Raw genomic sequence first — 16,593 nt, 5'->3', positions numbered from 1 at the left:
TGGGGGCGGGGTGAGACAGTGGCCCTCTACCTCAGGCATCCATCTTCCCCCACAGCACTCCCTGCAACCAGGGTCTTGGTCTTCCCTTTTCTTTTTTTTTTTTTTTTAATTTATTTTTATGTTCATTGTTGTTTTGCCTGCACATATATGTCTGTGTGTGGGTGTCGGATCCAGAGCTGCCATGTGGGTTCTGGGAGCTGAACCTGCATCCTCTGAAAGGACCCTTGGTCTCCCTTTTCACAGCTGCCCAGCCTCTTCTGGACTAGCAGCACCTCTCTGTCAGGGCACACTCTTTCTCAGCTCCTGGTTCCTCTTGCCCATGCACAGGACTTCCCCAGCTGTGCGCAGCCGTGCACTGTGTCCCAGCCGCTTGAGGAATGGCTATGACCAGCTTGACAGGCACTAGAAGTGGTTGCACTCTAGGCAGATGTCACAAGCAAGCCCTGCAAAGGAGAATGTGTCCTGCACTGGTGACAATCCCTTGGCCTCTTTAAGGAGGGTCTACAGTCCAGTCCCACTTTTCATCTATAGCTCAGGAAAGAGCCTAGGTTGGATAATGTCTTAGACAAAGTCTCAACCAGAATGTTTTTGGTAAGCCTCAGGCCTCCCAGAGTAGTCCAACTCTTTCTGAAGTATCCTGTCTGCAGTCCTCCAAAAGCCAGGGGCCAGAAGACAAGGCCAGAAGACTCAGGAAACCTAGAAGTGGGTCAGCTGTGAACACGCCCCTCCTTCACTCCTCCCTCCCCTCCTCTCTCCTCTCCACTTGCCCCCAAAATAGCTCCCTGAGCTTCAAGGCCAAGACCCTCCCACGTCCGGGGAGGCGTGTCATGCTGTTCTGAGCCAGGCTTTAAATCCCCTCACAGCTGGGCAGCTCCACTCCCTGGCTGGAGGCACCTAGGCCATCAGTCTGTCTAGTCCAGCCTGCCTTCCTGCAGCCATGTCCAGGCCTCTTTCAGACCAGGATAAGAGAAAGCAAATCAGTGTTCGTGGCCTGGCCGGTGTGGAGAATGTGTCTGAGCTGAAAAAGAACTTCAACCGCCACCTGCATTTCACCCTGGTCAAGGACCGCAATGTGGCCACCCCGAGAGATTACTATTTTGCTCTGGCCCACACCGTGCGGGACCACCTCGTGGGACGTTGGATTCGCACACAGCAGCATTACTACGAAAAGGACCCCAAGGTGCTACAGTAGGGGACACCCTGGGTGGGAAATGATCTGGGAGTGAGGCCTGGCAGTGAGCTGTCCCTTCCTGAGGCCAAGTTTTCTACAGCAAAATAAATTGCTGTTTTAGGAGCCTGGGGTTGGAGGATCTGGGGGTGCTGGACAGAAAGAATGTTGAGGAGGGAGACCCAGGGGTGCTCAGGGTAGGCGGGCTGCTGCTTACACATGCACCAGACAAGGTTGGAGGAGGCTGCTGATGGGCAGGAAATGTATCCTCCTGTGGTCCAGTTTGGACCTGGCATGGAAGGACATGTTATCAAATGTGTGCATGGCACTGTCTGCTTGTGCCACAGGCAGGGCAAGGCTGGGGCAGCTGGGGCGGCAGGTATCAAGTATCTGGTAGGGTCATTGGTAAATGTCAGGAACCTAACACCCCACAACAGGAGGGGGGAGGGGCAGGGAAGGACCCAGGAAATGGGGAGACAGGGCGCCTTCAGCATCTTCATGCCTCTGTTCATCCCTGTACTGAGGCTTGAGGGTGAAGGGGAACAGCAGTGCATGGATGCGAGATGGCAGGTCCAGCCCTGAGTCACCGTGTGACCTTGAAAATGACTTTTTCCTCTGGGCCTTGGCAATGGCTTCTGGGGGAGCACTCAGAGGTGCTTCTCAATGTCCTGACTTCCCGATGGGTTACTTTAGGAGTGTATGTACATCAGAAGGGGTTCCCACTTCTCATAAGCACCTTAATCCCTGAGATAGGCCTGGCCAGCCTCATTCTCTAAAAGAAGAAACCGAGGCCAGATGGAAAGGCATTTCAAAAGAAGGTAGGGACCAGTGCCTTTCTTAGCTATTGGACCCCAAAGCCTGAAATGGCTCCTCTGAGCAGGGAGAAAAGAATTGGTGACAGATGAGACATGCTGGGGCCTGGCAAGGAAGACAGAAGGGATAGAGGCCCAGTCCCAGCCGTGCCTAGCTGCATGTCATTGGGTGGCCCTGATCCCTCCTCCCTGTCTCTGGGTAGAGGATCTACTACCTGTCTTTGGAGTTCTACATGGGACGGACACTACAGAACACTATGGTGAACCTGGCCTTGGAGAACGCCTGTGATGAGGCTACTTACCAGGTGGGGGAAGCACTTAGGGTTGGGGGGTCCCATGCTGCCCCTTGGGCCTGACCACTGCCGCCCCTTCTCTCAGCTGGGCTTGGACATGGAGGAGCTGGAGGAGATCGAGGAGGATGCAGGGTTGGGTAATGGGGGCCTGGGCCGCCTGGCAGGTGAGTACGTATGTAGCTTGTGGGGGTGGGGAGAGGAGTCCCTCATTTGGATCCCTGATGCCCACTTCCCTGTACCCATAGCCTGCTTCTTGGACTCCATGGCTACACTGGGACTAGCTGCCTATGGCTATGGGATCCGCTATGAATTTGGGATTTTTAATCAGAAGATCTGTGGGGGCTGGCAGGTGAGCATTCCCGACCGACCCCAACTTTGTGGTGCTCAGTCACAATAGAGAGGTCTCTCATCTAGTCATCCATCTCTGGGTAGGCTCAGAACCCAGCTTCCCCGGCAGACATCCTTGTCACTTGCCCCTTGCCTCAAAGCCAGCTGGTGACCCCTAGAACAGGTGGTGCACCCCTGCGGAATGCTTAGGATAGAGTATGTCCCCTGCCGGCTGACTCGCCAAGCCAGGGCACAGTTCCTGCTCTGTCCCTGGAGCTCACATCGCCTGCCTCCGTTGTTCCCCTTGACCCTCTAGATGGAAGAGGCCGATGACTGGCTGCGCTATGGCAACCCCTGGGAGAAGGCCCGCCCCGAGTTCACGCTGCCTGTGCACTTCTACGGCCGAGTGGAGCACACCAGCCAGGGTGCCAAGTGGGTGGACACCCAGGTGAAGACGGGCACAGGTTCTGGGGGGACTCGGCGAGAGGCAGGAGGGAGGGGAGAAACAGGCTGAAGGCTCTTGAACCCACAGTCATTTTACACGGAGGGAACTAAGGCTCAGAGAGGTCAAGAGATTTACTGGAGGCCACACAGCCGAAGCTGGGAGATGCTAGTCAGGGTTATCAGGCAGGCCAGGCAAAGTCTCAACCCTGGAAGGAGGAGGGCACCAGCACTCTGCCCTGGCCAGCTCCTCTCCCCAACACATGACTTAGCACAGTGATTGAGGACTGTCTGCACATTTGTGCTGGGGACCCGACGGAGGGAGGCAGGAGAGAAAATGAGGCCTTTGGGTGCAGCTGGCACGATCAAAGCCACACAGCAAGTTGAAGGGATCTGAAAGCCCACCTTGGTGTCCCAGTCCCTGGTCTGTGGCTCCTTCTTCTGACTTGTGTGGCTGCAGTTACCAGTCTCCTCCAGGGCTGCATGGAAACCCTGAGACCTTCAGAAATGGTGTTTATTGCTCTTTCATCTAGGCCTGCGCCTAGTCAGGGCTGCTGCTGCATGTACCAGGTGCCCGGGCTGGAAGTTTGCAGACTGCCTCCCTTCGGTGTGCAACCTGGTGTCTGTGGGGTTGGGTAGTGGGGGCCTGGGCTGCCTGGTCACTGTCTCTTCCACCTGGGTTCCCCTGCCCCATCAAGGGTGTTAACAACTCAGTGTCAGAGAGGGACGGGGAGGCCCATAGAGGCAGTCCTCTGGAGGAGCCCTGGCATTGTGGTAGCAGGTAGTTCTTCAGAGCAAATTGGTGCTGATAGATTATGGGAGGTGGGGCTGGCCGGCATTGGTTAGATATAAGACCTCTGCATAGAACTGACCCTCTGTAACCTTCATCTTGAGTCCAGGTTCCCTCAGCCCTCTCCTGAGTCCAGTGTGTTCTCACTCGCTCAGGCCAGGCTGTAGAGCAGCCATCAACAGAGACCCACTTGGGGTTCAGGGCTTGGCACTCTCTCCCTTCCCATGGTCCTGCTGGCAGTCTAAGGAGGCAGCTGGGATGTCCAGTGGGAATGCTGGAGAGGTCTGTAGTACTTCTCTGCAGTGCTGAGGACTGTACAGTCCTTGCAACTGCCTGACAAGTGTTTTACCACTGAGCTGTGTCCTCAGCTCTCTCTTTGTTCCTTACTTGACACAGGGCCTCACTAAGTTGCCCAGGTTGGCCTTGAACTCACCCTGTAGCCTAGGCAGGCCTTGAACTTGTGATCCTTCGGCCTCAGCCTCTCCAGTGGCTGGGATTCCAGGCCTGTACCAGCAGACCTGTCTCCTCTTCTTTTTATAGATGAGGCTGAGGTTCCACAGCTTGCTCCTGGTAACCCTGCTATAAGCTCTGTACTGGAGCTGCAGTCTACCTTGGACATTGGCAGAGTTCAGGGCCAGCGACTTAAGCTCCAGCTCTTGCTCGGGGAGACCCCACAAACCAGACTCAAGCACTGCTCAGGGCTGGACCCTGGCAGCCTGTCCAGCTTCTGACTCAGGTGCTCCCTGCAGGTCGTGTTGGCCATGCCCTACGACACACCCGTGCCTGGTTATCGAAACAACGTTGTCAACACCATGCGCCTCTGGTCGGCCAAGGCACCTAATGACTTCAACCTCAAGGACTGTGAGTGCCTCTGCTGGTAGCTGGCAGCCCTGGTTACCCCTGCCTGGCCCGTGCCCAGTCCCAGCCTCACCCCAATCCATTTTGTCCCTCAGTCAACGTTGGCGGCTACATCCAGGCTGTGCTCGACCGAAACCTGGCTGAGAACATCTCACGTGTCTTGTACCCCAATGATAACGTACGTTGCCCTTCAATCTGGAGGCTGGAAGCCCAAGTCCTTGGAGAGGGACAGGGGAGCTGGGGGTGGGGACCTTTGCAACTGTTCTAGTCCCATTGTTTGCTGTCCCTGTGTGTCCTATCAAATCCTTTGAATCCCAAGGGAAGGGATTGGGATATGACATTTCCTGGAAGACCCTCACAGGACTCCTAGTTCATCTATGTCCTTCTGACACCATCTGTTACAGTTACTTGGTGGGGCAAAGATCCCTAGGTCCAGAAAGTGGGGGCAGTCTAGGGCTCTGGGACATAGTGTGGTAGGAGCTCTCCTGGTCACACCCATAGCAGCTTTGGGCCTCACACCCTGCCACCAACTATGCTCTGTCTTGTACCTCCCTTAGTTCTTTGAAGGGAAGGAGCTTCGACTGAAGCAGGAGTATTTTGTGGTGGCTGCCACTCTCCAGGACATCATCCGGCGCTTCAAGTCCTCCAAGTTTGGTAGCCGTGATCCTGTGCGCACAAACTTCGATGCCTTCCCCGATAAGGTAGCAGCCTGGCCCAAGGCTTCTGTCTCCCTCTCATAAGTCCCAGGGCATCTCCTTCCAGCCTCACTTCACAGATGAGTGGAGGCTGGACGTGCAAGGGGGAATGACTTGCTCAGTATCTTTCCTCCTCAGTCAGCTGCCTCCTGCTCCAGCCGCCACCATGCCTGGTCCCAGCCCAGCCACAGAACTACATTTGGCCTTTTAGGGGCTCTGAAGGGGCAAGGAGCACTCAGGATAGAGCTTGGTCTGGAATCCATCCTGACTTCCTGACTCATCCCCTACAGGTGGCCATCCAGCTCAATGATACCCACCCCTCTTTGGCTATTCCTGAGCTGATGCGGATTCTGGTGGATGTGGAACGGCTGGACTGGGACAAGGTAGGTTTCGGTCGCTTTACCCTTACAGGAGCCACTTTGCCCCCAGGGTCTCCTTCCCAGTATGAGGTGGAAGGGCAGGAGCAGGCTGAACAAAGACTGTGGACCAGAGGGCTGGTTGAAACCCAGCTGGGCCCTGGTGGGGCCACAAGCTGCGCAGTGTGTGGAGAACATGTCTTGACTTCTTGCCCTGGATGCCAGGCCTGGGACGTGACCGTGAAGACCTGTGCGTACACCAACCACACAGTGCTGCCGGAAGCCCTGGAGCGCTGGCCAGTGCACCTCATGGAGACACTGCTGCCCCGGCACCTGCAGATCATTTATGAGATCAACCAGCGCTTTCTTAACGTGAGCTGGGGCGGTGTGGGAGTGGGCCCCCAACCTTGAAGTCAGGAAGCCTATGGGCTGAGTCTCTGGGGGAGGGGGATTAGAGACTAAGGTTCCTGGGTCCGGACCTCAGTCTCAGCTCTGGGCTTTTTTGGGGGCGCAGCGGGTGGCGGCCGCATTCCCTGGGGACGTAGACAGGCTGCGGCGCATGTCACTGGTGGAGGAGGGCTCAGTGAAGCGCATCAACATGGCACACCTGTGCATTGCTGGCTCGCACGCAGTCAACGGTGTGGCTCGCATCCATTCGGAGATCCTCAAGAAAACCATGTGAGCCTCTCCACAAGCCCCGCCCACACCACTCTTCCGCTGCGTATGGACCCCGCCCCTTCACATGGCACCAAACTGGGTCTCCTGGGCTGATCCCTCTGCTCTGTGGTCACTCAGGGCGGGCTTAGTAGCAAGCACCCATAATGCTGAGCCATCTCACCCACCTCAGGGGTTACCCATTCTTATAACACACTAGCCCCCTTCCAGTACAATCCTGTTCCAGATGACCCCCTCTTACACACAGCACCCCAACCTGCCCCAGCTCTGCACCTGCATCCAAGCCTCTTTCAGGAAAAAAAATAGAGTAAGGGGCCGGGTGGGAGGGCTCTGCAGAGGTGAACGGTGACCCTCACTCAACCCCAACCTGCAGCTTCAAGGACTTTTATGAGCTGGAGCCTCATAAGTTCCAGAACAAGACCAATGGCATCACCCCTCGGCGCTGGCTGGTTCTGTGTAACCCTGGGCTGGCAGAGGTCATTGCTGAGGTGAGAGGTCACTGTATAGCTGACAGGATCAGTACAGGTCACTACAAGACAGTCGAGTGGGTAGCTCCCTGTGCAAAGGCCCCCGCTGCGGGCTACAGTCCTGTCCTGTGTTCCCAAGGCTAGTGTCCACATGGAGGAAGAGGCTCTGCTTTCTTCCTTGAACAAGCTCGCCCTGTGGCTAATGGAGGCCCTGGCTACAGAGGCCAACCTGCTGGAGTTCACAGTTTAATGTTGTCACACTGAAGTGAGACTGTAAAGGGGCAGATGTCTGGTGGGGAGGCTGGAGGTCATGGCAACAGGAGGAAAGGCCAGAGGTCAGGAGGCCTGCTGGGGTCAGGTGGAGCAGCCACCAAAGGGCCCAGTGTTAGTGTCGGATGAAGATGGATGTATCCGCAGTGCTCTGGCTAGGAAGCTTTGGGAGGAGAAATTGAAGGTGGAAGGGTCTATCTAGTCTGGAGGAGGAGAGCCAGGATTGGGTGGTCTTAGCTGAAAGCTGTATTCCCACAGCGCATTGGTGAGGAGTACATCTCAGACCTGGACCAGCTGCGCAAACTGCTCTCCTATGTGGATGATGAATCCTTCATCCGGGATGTGGCCAAAGTGAAGCAGGTGGGGAGGACTGCAACCTGGGACTCCCGCATGGGGGGGCCAGCATCTGGAGAGGACAGGAGTGGCAACCATCTCTCCGACCAGACTCAGCCATTGGTGGGAGTCAGTGGTGGAAGGCAGCATCTGCTATCATTGAGAGGATGCCGGCATAGATTAATAATGTCTGCCTTGGTGCAGGGGTTGAGGGAAGTAGCAGTAGGCAAGCTTCCTATCATCTGTTTTCCTGGGCCTGAGTGAGTGGAAAACAATGGGACTAGAGGGCTTTTTTTTTTTTTTTTTAAGCTGAAGCCCATTGGTGAGCCCTCTGTCTCCTCAATCTGCAGGAAAACAAGTTGAAGTTCTCTGCATACCTCGAGAGGGAATACAAAGTCCACATCAACCCCAACTCCCTCTTCGACGTCCAGGTGAAAAGGATTCATGAATATAAGCGCCAGCTTCTCAACTGCCTTCACGTCATCACCCTGTATAACCGTGAGTGGCTGGGACCCCACGCAACTGAGTCCCCAACTCTGGGCATCTCGCAGTGTACCACCAATGACTGACTCAGTGTCTCCTGGGGTCTGGTGACTACCCTTCGGATGTGGTGTTATTCCCACATCTTAGTTTCCTTTCCTGTTGCTGTCATAAGATTCCCCGACAAAAGCAACCAAGGGGAAGAGCGTTTGTTTGGCTCAGTGTCCTAGGTTGCAGTCTGTCATTGTGGGGCGGTCAGGGCAGCAGGGCCTTGAAGCAAGTAGTCACATCTACAGTCAGGAGTAAAGAGTGAGAGCCATGGACTAATGATGCATGCCAGTGGCGCTCCCTCCCTCTCTCTCTCTCTCTCTCTCTCTCTCTCTCTCTCTCTCTCTCTCTCTCTCTCTCCCCCTCTGAGACAGGGTCTCACTGTGTATCCCCAGCTTACCTGGAATTTACTGTGTAGAACAGGCTATCCTTGAGCTCATAGAGATCTGCCTGTCTCTGCCCTCTGAATGCTAGTGCTGAAGGCATACACCATTATGCCAGATCCTCCATTCTCTTATAAATTTTATTTTACGTTTACGTATTTATTGTATGTTTGTGTGTATGTGTGCATGCCGTGATACAACATGCCTGTGGAGAACAACTTTCAAAGGTTAGTTCTCTCCTTCTGCCTTGTGCATCGCAGGGATTGAACTCCAGTCATCAGACCCGGCACCAGGGCCTTGACCTGCTAAACCGTCTCGCTGTCCCTGCTCTCTCCACGCTCACACAGTACAGAATCTCCTTAGGGAAAAGTGCCACCCACAATGGGCAGGATTTCCCACTTCCATTAATATACCCAAGACAATCCCTTACAGATATGGCCAGAGGCCTGCCTCCCCCTCCCCTGAGGTGATTCTAGAGTTTGTCAAGTTGACAGCATTAACCATCACACCCCGCATCACAGAACAAACTGAGGTTCAGAGAAGGAGACCTGACGGACACAGAGCAAAGTGACCAGCCAGCCCAGGCCAGCACTGCCCATGGCCCAGCCCTACTCCTGGTTGCCTGTGTTGGTAAGTGCCCCTGATGCCTCTCTTCTCCACAGGCATCAAGAGGGAGCCCAATAGGTTCATGGTGCCAAGGACTGTGATGATCGGAGGCAAGGTGAGAAACCCAGGGCAGACTGGCCCTGGCTCTTGAACATATGCCTGGACGGCCACAAGATCAAGGTGTGGGAGGGCTGAAGTGCTGACCCCAGACTGCCCCATAGGCTGCACCTGGGTACCACATGGCCAAGATGATCATCAAGCTCATCACTGCCATTGGGGATGTAGTCAACCACGACCCTGCCGTGGGAGACCGCCTCCGAGTCATCTTCCTGGAGAACTACCGAGTTTCATTGGCCGAGAAAGGTGGGTGCTACAGTGACTGCATGGGAGCTCTGACCAGCTCAGTCCCAGAGGAGGCATTAGCCATCTTTTCCTGACCTGTGGTCGGGGTAAAGAAGACATTGGAGGGGCTGGAGAAATTGCTCAGTGGTTAAGAGCACTGGCTGCTCCTCAAGATGACCTGGGTTCAATTCCCATCACCCACATGGCAGCTTACAACCTTCTGTAATTCCAGTCCTAAGAGATCTGATACCATCTTCTGGCCTCTACAGGCCACAATGCATGTGGTACATATGCATGCTGGCAAAACACCCATCCACATAAAATAAAATGAAAATTATTTAAAAAATAATAAGATAGAAAATGATTGAGGAAGACTCTAGGTATCCACCTCTGGCCTTACACACATGCATGCATACATACACCGTATGTGTACAAGGAAACTAAACAAAACCCAAAAGCATAGCAAAGAAAGATCACACAGTGAGTTTAAGGCCAGCCTGATTCACATAGTGAGTTCCAGGCTAGCCAGGGCTATATTGTGAAACACTGTCAAAACAACCATAAAAACCATGGAGGGATAGGGTTCAGGTTGAAATCAATAAAAGGCAGTGGGTTGGGGGTGAGAGACTCGCATGGAAAAATCTCAAGGGTTGGGGTAGAGAGGTGCCTGAATCTGTCTAGGCCCTACTCCAGCCTGGCTGGGCTGTTCCTGGGACTGACCTTGTGTTCCTACTGCAGTGATTCCTGCTGCTGACCTCTCAGAGCAGATCTCCACCGCGGGCACCGAGGCCTCGGGCACAGGCAACATGAAGTTCATGCTCAACGGGGCTCTGACCATCGGCACCATGGATGGTGCCAACGTGGAGATGGCAGAGGAGGCGGGGGAGGAGAACTTCTTCATCTTCGGCATGCGGGTGGAGGACGTGGAAAGGCTGGACCAGAGAGGGTATGGGGTCAGGAACACCGGAGTGGGTGGTTTACAGTCAAGAGGCAGGCTGGGAGAGGCTGGCCAACCTGTGCAGCATCTTAGTCACGACTGCCGGGATTCTGGAAAACTCAGAAGGGAGCTTGTGTGGCAAAAAAGGCTAAAGAAAAGAAGGAAGTAACAGGACAGGAGGAAAAGAAAACGGAAATTACGTAGTTCTGAAATTGAAAGTAAAATTAAATCATCGGCTTTCTCTCCGGCAACCATGGCAGAGAGAGACAAAGGCTTAAATTGATCCTTCAAAGGAAACACGTCCTTGGTATTACATCTTTTTTTTTTAATTTTCAAGACAGGGTTTCTCTGTGTAATAGCCCTGGCTGTTCTGGAACTCCTTTTGTAGACCAGGCTGGCCTTGAACTTACAGAACTTACAGAGCTCTGCCTCTGCCTCCTCAGTACTTACCCAGCTTGACATTACATCTTAAATGTTTTAATTAATCACTGATTTAAAATGGAGCCTCACTTTGGAGCTCACTCTGCTCTTGGAATTCCCGGGCTTAAACAATCCTCCTGCCTCTGCCTCTTAAGTGCTTCATTGCTATAGGTGTGCACCTAGCTAAAGTAGAGTTTTATTATATATATATGTATGTGTATATGTATGTATTTTTAATATTTTATTTTATGTGTATAGATGTTCTGCTTGCATATATGTCTGTGCGTGGCATGCCTACTTGTACCTATAGAGTCCAGAAGAGGACATTGGATCCCCTGGAATTGGAGTTATAGACAGTTGTGAGCTGCCATGTGGGTACTGGGAATTGAACCCAGATCCTCTGGAAGAGTAGCCAGTGCTCTTAACTACTGAGCCATCTCTCTAGCCCCATATACATATTTTTTTGAAACAAAGTCTTTCTTTCTTTTTTTTCAAGATAGGGTTTTTCTATGTAGCCCTGGCTATCCTGGAACTCACGATATAGACCAGGCTGGCCTGGAACTCAGAGATCACCTGCTTCTGCCTCTCCAGTGCTTAGATTAAAGGTGTGCGCCACCACCGCTCAGCTGAAACAAGGTCTTTCTAAGCAGTATGATGTGTATATGGTTGTTGTTGAGACTCAGCCTCTCCAGGGAGTAAAGGCTACCCCGTGGCTGCACTCTCAAGACACTGTACTTTAAATTTATATGTAATCCAGGATAGCCTTGAACCTAGCCTTCTTCAACCTAGCCTTCTTCCTACCTCAGCCTCCAAGATCCCGGGATTATAGGCCTGTGCCATCATGTAGTCTTGGGGATCAAACCAGTTCTTAAGGCATGCCTGGCAACACTCTCCATCGAGCTATTTATCTAGACATCTTCTCTTTTTTAGACTTACTTATTTTATTTCGTATGTGGAAGTGTTTGGCCCAAATGTGTGTCTGTGTAGCACATGCATGCCTCGTGCCCTTGGAGGCCAGAAGAGGGGTTGGGAACTCGAATTCCAGGTGGTTGTAAGCTGCCATTGGGTTCTGGAAACGTGGGTCCTCTACAGAACAAGTACTTTTGTAACTGCTGAACCATCTCGCCAGCCCACATGTGATTTTTCAAAAAAAGTGTTTTTTTGTTATTTTTATTTATGTTTGTGTGCGTGTGTGTGTGCGTGCGTGTGTGTGTGTGTGTGTGTGTGTGTGTGTGTGTGTGTGTGTGTGTGTGTGTCTATGTGAGTGAATGCCCTATGTGTGTAGGGGCCAGAAGGAGGTGTGGACCCCCTGGGGCTAAATTTTCAGATGGTTGTGAGCCAATTGCTGTGGATGCTGGGACAGAACTCAGGTCCTCTGAAACAACAGCAAGCACTCTTCACCATTCAGCCATCTCTCCAGCCCCCACATTGGGAACTTTTTAAATAAAAATAATGCTTGGGCTGGGGAATAGTTCTGCTAATCAAGTGTCGCTTCTACCACAAGCCTGAGGCTGCCAGTTTGATTCCAGAACCCACACAAAAGCCACATGTGCTCCCAGCTCTGGGGAAGTAGAGAGGCCAGCCAGCCTGCTCGGCAAGTTCCAGGCCAGGGAGAGACCCTATCTCAGAAACTCAAGGAACTTGAGGAACACCCAAAGTTGACCTCTGGCCTTCACACACACACACACACACACACACACACACACACACACACACACACACACACAAAATACGTGGTCACTAACTGGAAAAATACAAGGCTGGGCAGCTAGCTCAGTAGATAGTGCCTGCTCCGAGGACCAGAGCTTGGATTCCCCAGCACCCAGATAAAAGCCAGGCATAGCAAAGACAGAAAAACCCCAAAGCAAGCCAGCCAGCTAGGCTAGCTGAATTAGTTAACTCAGAGTTCAGTGAGAGACCATGCCTCAGGAAATAAAGATATCCCATGTCTGCCTGTGGCTTCAACACACACATGCACACACACACCCACTCACTCCCACCCCACATGAACACACATGCATACCACAAACAAAAATGAGAATTATAAAACAACATCAACGACAATAACTGGTATCCATAATCTCACATGTCTCATGTAGACCAGGCTGGCCTTAACTCCTTTCCTCCGGCTTCCACCCTGGAGTGCTGGGATCATAAATGTGCCCCCACACCAGGCCCTCAGATTTGTAAATGCTGGTTTGGTGTTCCATGCTACAGCCAAGCTATGTGGGTTTTGTTGTTGTTGTTGTTATTTTTGCTGTTTTTTTTTTAACCTTTATTTTTATTTTATGTGTCTGGGTGTTCTGCCTACATGTATGTCTATATGCCATGTTCATGGTTCATGTAGTACCCACAGAGGCCAGAAGAGGGTGTTGGATCCCCTGGAGCAGGAATTACAGGCAGTTGTGAGCTGCCATGTGGGTGCTAGGAATTGAACCCAGGTCCTCTGGAAGAGCAACTTTTAAAGGCCGAGTCATCTCTCCAGCTCCCCAGCCAAGCTATATTGTAACCAATTCCAAACCCCAGGACATTAAAATTGACCTGTTGCTATAAATGTTAACTGCAGTGAGCAACCCTTCCCATCAATGCCCAGATGTCTGATTATTCCCTTAAGAATTATTAGGAAAGCCAGATCTTGTGGCTCTTGCATTTAGACCCAGCACTTGGGAAGCAGAGGCAGGAAGGTCACTGTTGAGTTCAAGGCCAGCCTGGTCTACACAGCAGGTTCTGAAACATCCAGGATTATATAATGAGACCTTGTCTCAAAAAAAAAAAAAAAAAAAAAGTTAGCCTATAGCCACTGCTCAGTCCACTGTTGGATGTACTGTGCAAAACAAAGTGATCTTCATTTGGGGGAGGGGCAGGCTAATTTTGGGATACATATTAGGAGAATATGTGGGGTCAAAAAGTTCTTGGGCTGGGCAGATAGCTCAGGGGGTAAACGTGCTTGTGGTGTGGTCTGGTGACCCGAGCTTGTTTCCCAGAACCCAAGTAAAAGTAGTAGCACAAGCATATGTAATCGCAAGCCTGAAGGAAGGGGAGGCGGAGACAGGAGACTCCCGAAGCGGCAGGCCAGCTGGCAGCGCTAAAGGAGCAAGGGGAAAAGCAAGGCGAGGAGCCACACCAAAGCTTGTCCTCTGACCTCCACATGCATGGTGAGGCATGCTCACCACCCCCAGTACGCAGATCTCTGAGTTCCAGGCCAGCCTGGTCTACAGAGTGATTCCAGGACAGCCAGGGCTACACAGAGAAACCCTCTCTTGAAAAACCAAAGAGAGTGTTCCTAAGCCTCTGCCACAGATTTTCAAATGCTTCTGGAAGGTTGGTACCAGTTTACACTCCAGCAACAGCTTCAGAGAGCTGGCATTCGCTGCTGAAAGGGCGCTTTCCTAGAAATTTCTGACTAGGAGTGGGGCATGGTGGTGCACACCTTTAATCCCCACACTCTGGAGGCAGAGGCAGGTGAATCTCCTTGAGTTTGAAGCCAGTCTGTTCTACATGGTGAGTTCTGGGCCAGACAGGGCTATATGGGGAGACCCTGCCAAGAAAGAAATCCCAGATTTTGCTTTCTTGGCCCTAATGCATTTAATGAGATCTGGGATGTTCAAGACCAGACTTCAGACTTCAGACCAATTCTGACTGCAGAGTACTGGGTAGCATGCCAGTATGGAGGCTGTGCACAGGCCAGGAGGGTCACAAAGTAGGGCAGTGCAAGGACCTGGATCACCGTGGAAGGGGAACTCTGTTGTTGATCCTGACAGTGAGCCGGGGAGGGAGGGTTTAAGACGGGAGTGGATGAATGTTACCTCGAAAATGAGAGAAAGCCGGCAGTGAGCTGGGCCTGACGGTGTGAGTTTAAAGGCACTCCTGAGGATATGCCTATAGAGGTGGGCTTGGGATGGTAGAAAAAGACATTCATAGAAGGTTTTATTTTGTTTTGTTTGTTGGTGGTGCTGGGGATGGAACCCAGGGCCTCTCACATTCAGGCAAGCACTCTGCCACTGGGAAGAACTGTCCTTGCTGGAGCCAAGACTTGTCTATTTTTTTTTTTCCTTTTCTAAAATTATAGGTGCATGTTTGTGTGTGCACAGGCGCACTGAGCCATCTCTCCAGATTTGTCTTTTCTGGCTCCTTGGGGCCAGAGTGTCTTCATCCACAAAGTGGGTGACGAAAAGCTAAGTGCAATGAGGCAGCTGTGGTGGCCCTGAGCCTTAGCTCTTCTCAGGTTTTCTCTGTGAAGCTGGGGACCCTTTGGAGGGAGCTGACCACAGGTGTGCTCTGGCAGGTATAGTGCCCAGGAGTACTATGACCGAATTCCTGAGCTTCGGCAGATCATCGAACAGTTGAGCGGTGGTTTCTTCTCCCCCAAACAGCCCGACCTGTTCAAGGACATTGTCAACATGCTCATGCACCATGACCGGTGAGCTGGCTGGCCAGGCTACATGGAGGCTCGTGAATGAACGGCTTGGGTGGGTGGGGAGGCAGCCCACGGTTGCAGTGTCATTCACCCCAAGTGTCTGCTGCACCAGGAAGGACTTGGCCCTTAACTCACAGAGCTCTGGTCTCTCCATTCTCCTCCAGGTTTAAGGTCTTTGCAGATTACGAGGAATACATTAAATGCCAGGACAAAGTCAGTGAGTTGTACAAGGTGAGGGGCCTTGGGCCAGGGGCTGGCAGGGCTTTGACCCTGGCTGGGATGAAGGAGAATGGGGCCAGTCTGCTGACAGTGTGAACCTAGAGATTCCCTTCCTGTCTTCAGAACCCAAGAGAGTGGACACGGATGGTGATCAGGAACATTGCCACCTCTGGCAAGTTTTCCAGTGACCGCACCATTGCCCAATATGCCCGGGAGATCTGGGGTGTAGAACCTTCTCACCAGCGCCTGCCAGCCCCGGATGAGAAGATCTGATCTTCCACACCAGACCCCACATCTGCCCTTGAGTCTGTTTGCAGTTACTGGGATCAGACTCACTTTTCATCCAGAGGGTGGGCCCCTGGAATTACTGCTCTGCCTTTCCCATTTTGGAACCCTCTTTTATCAGTCTCTAGGTCCTGATGCCCAGTGTGATTAAGGACACTGCCCTCTTCTTTTCCCTCAACTCCCTACCCCTCCTATTTATGAGTGGGGTCTGACCAAGTGCACCCACTCCCCAATAAATCGACTCTCCCTGAGTTTCCTTACTCTCTGTTGAAAAATATTTTTAGCTCTTGGAGAGCTTAACAGCTGCTGCGCAACCATCTCCTTATCCTCCCACCTCCCCCCCACCGCAACACACACCGAGGCAGGTGCATCGTCTGCGGGGCGAGGGGGGCAGCCCATGGGCGGTGCCTGGGACTCAGTCCCTTTTCCGGCGTCGCCCTCCACGCCTCTCTTCCCAGCGCTGTGTCCATACTAGGTCACCGGCCAGCTTAGTTGGCCGGGGGCGGGGCGTCTGCCTGGGTGGGGCCCACCGGGTCAGGGAGTCGGGATTCGGGCTGGAGCCTCTGGGACTAGGGAGCATCCATGCTGTTGGGGGAGGGTCCAGAGGAGGCTGGACGCCTTCTTAGCCCCGCCCCTAGCCCCGCCCCACTGCGGCGTTTTAGGGTCTCTTAGCAGGTGGCTACGATAAATCCGAAATCAGGGGAGTATTAGGGCTTAGGGCATTCGCAGACCGTTTAGGCGAGGGCAGTGGCATATTCCTGGTTCTGGAGAAACTGAGATCTATAAAGGGCCTGTTCTGAGTGTAGAGGAGGTCCTGCCTCCCTCGCCCAAAGCAGGGAGGGGCAATCTTCCGAAAGGGTTTTGGGGCCCCGGGTTTCACAGTGAGTCTAAACGGCCGGAAACTGTTACCTATCCCCTAGGCCAGCTTGTGAGGGACCCCAACTGCTTGTGGCTGCCCCTCCCAAGTTCCT

At 52.8% G+C, this 16,593-nt stretch overlaps 1 protein-coding gene across 1 annotated transcript; it reads left to right on the top strand.

Moving 5' to 3' along the window:
- The first annotated feature begins 855 nt into the window (after window positions 1–855).
- On the top strand, window positions 856–15,882 carry Pygm (glycogen phosphorylase, muscle associated). Its single transcript, XM_052762642.1, has 20 exons — window positions 856–1,180; window positions 2,184–2,285; window positions 2,359–2,437; window positions 2,519–2,622; window positions 2,917–3,048; window positions 4,581–4,692; window positions 4,785–4,867; window positions 5,247–5,390; window positions 5,675–5,767; window positions 5,966–6,112; window positions 6,255–6,418; window positions 6,789–6,903; window positions 7,411–7,512; window positions 7,836–7,983; window positions 9,059–9,117; window positions 9,224–9,365; window positions 10,083–10,290; window positions 14,987–15,121; window positions 15,283–15,349; window positions 15,461–15,882. The coding sequence occupies exons 1-20, from the start codon at window positions 938–940 to the stop codon at window positions 15,608–15,610; spliced, it is 2,529 nt and encodes an 842-aa protein (XP_052618602.1). The 5' UTR covers window positions 856–937; the 3' UTR covers window positions 15,611–15,882.
- The last annotated feature ends 711 nt before the right edge of the window (window positions 15,883–16,593 follow it).

This window comes from Peromyscus californicus, unplaced genomic scaffold (genome assembly GCF_007827085.1).
Source record: "Peromyscus californicus insignis strain IS unplaced genomic scaffold, ASM782708v3 Scaffold_4__1_contigs__length_199733344, whole genome shotgun sequence".
Taxonomy (NCBI): domain Eukaryota; kingdom Metazoa; phylum Chordata; class Mammalia; order Rodentia; family Cricetidae; genus Peromyscus; species Peromyscus californicus.
Note: the sequence above shows the minus strand (reverse complement) of the source record. Positions and strands in the feature narration are given on the sequence as shown.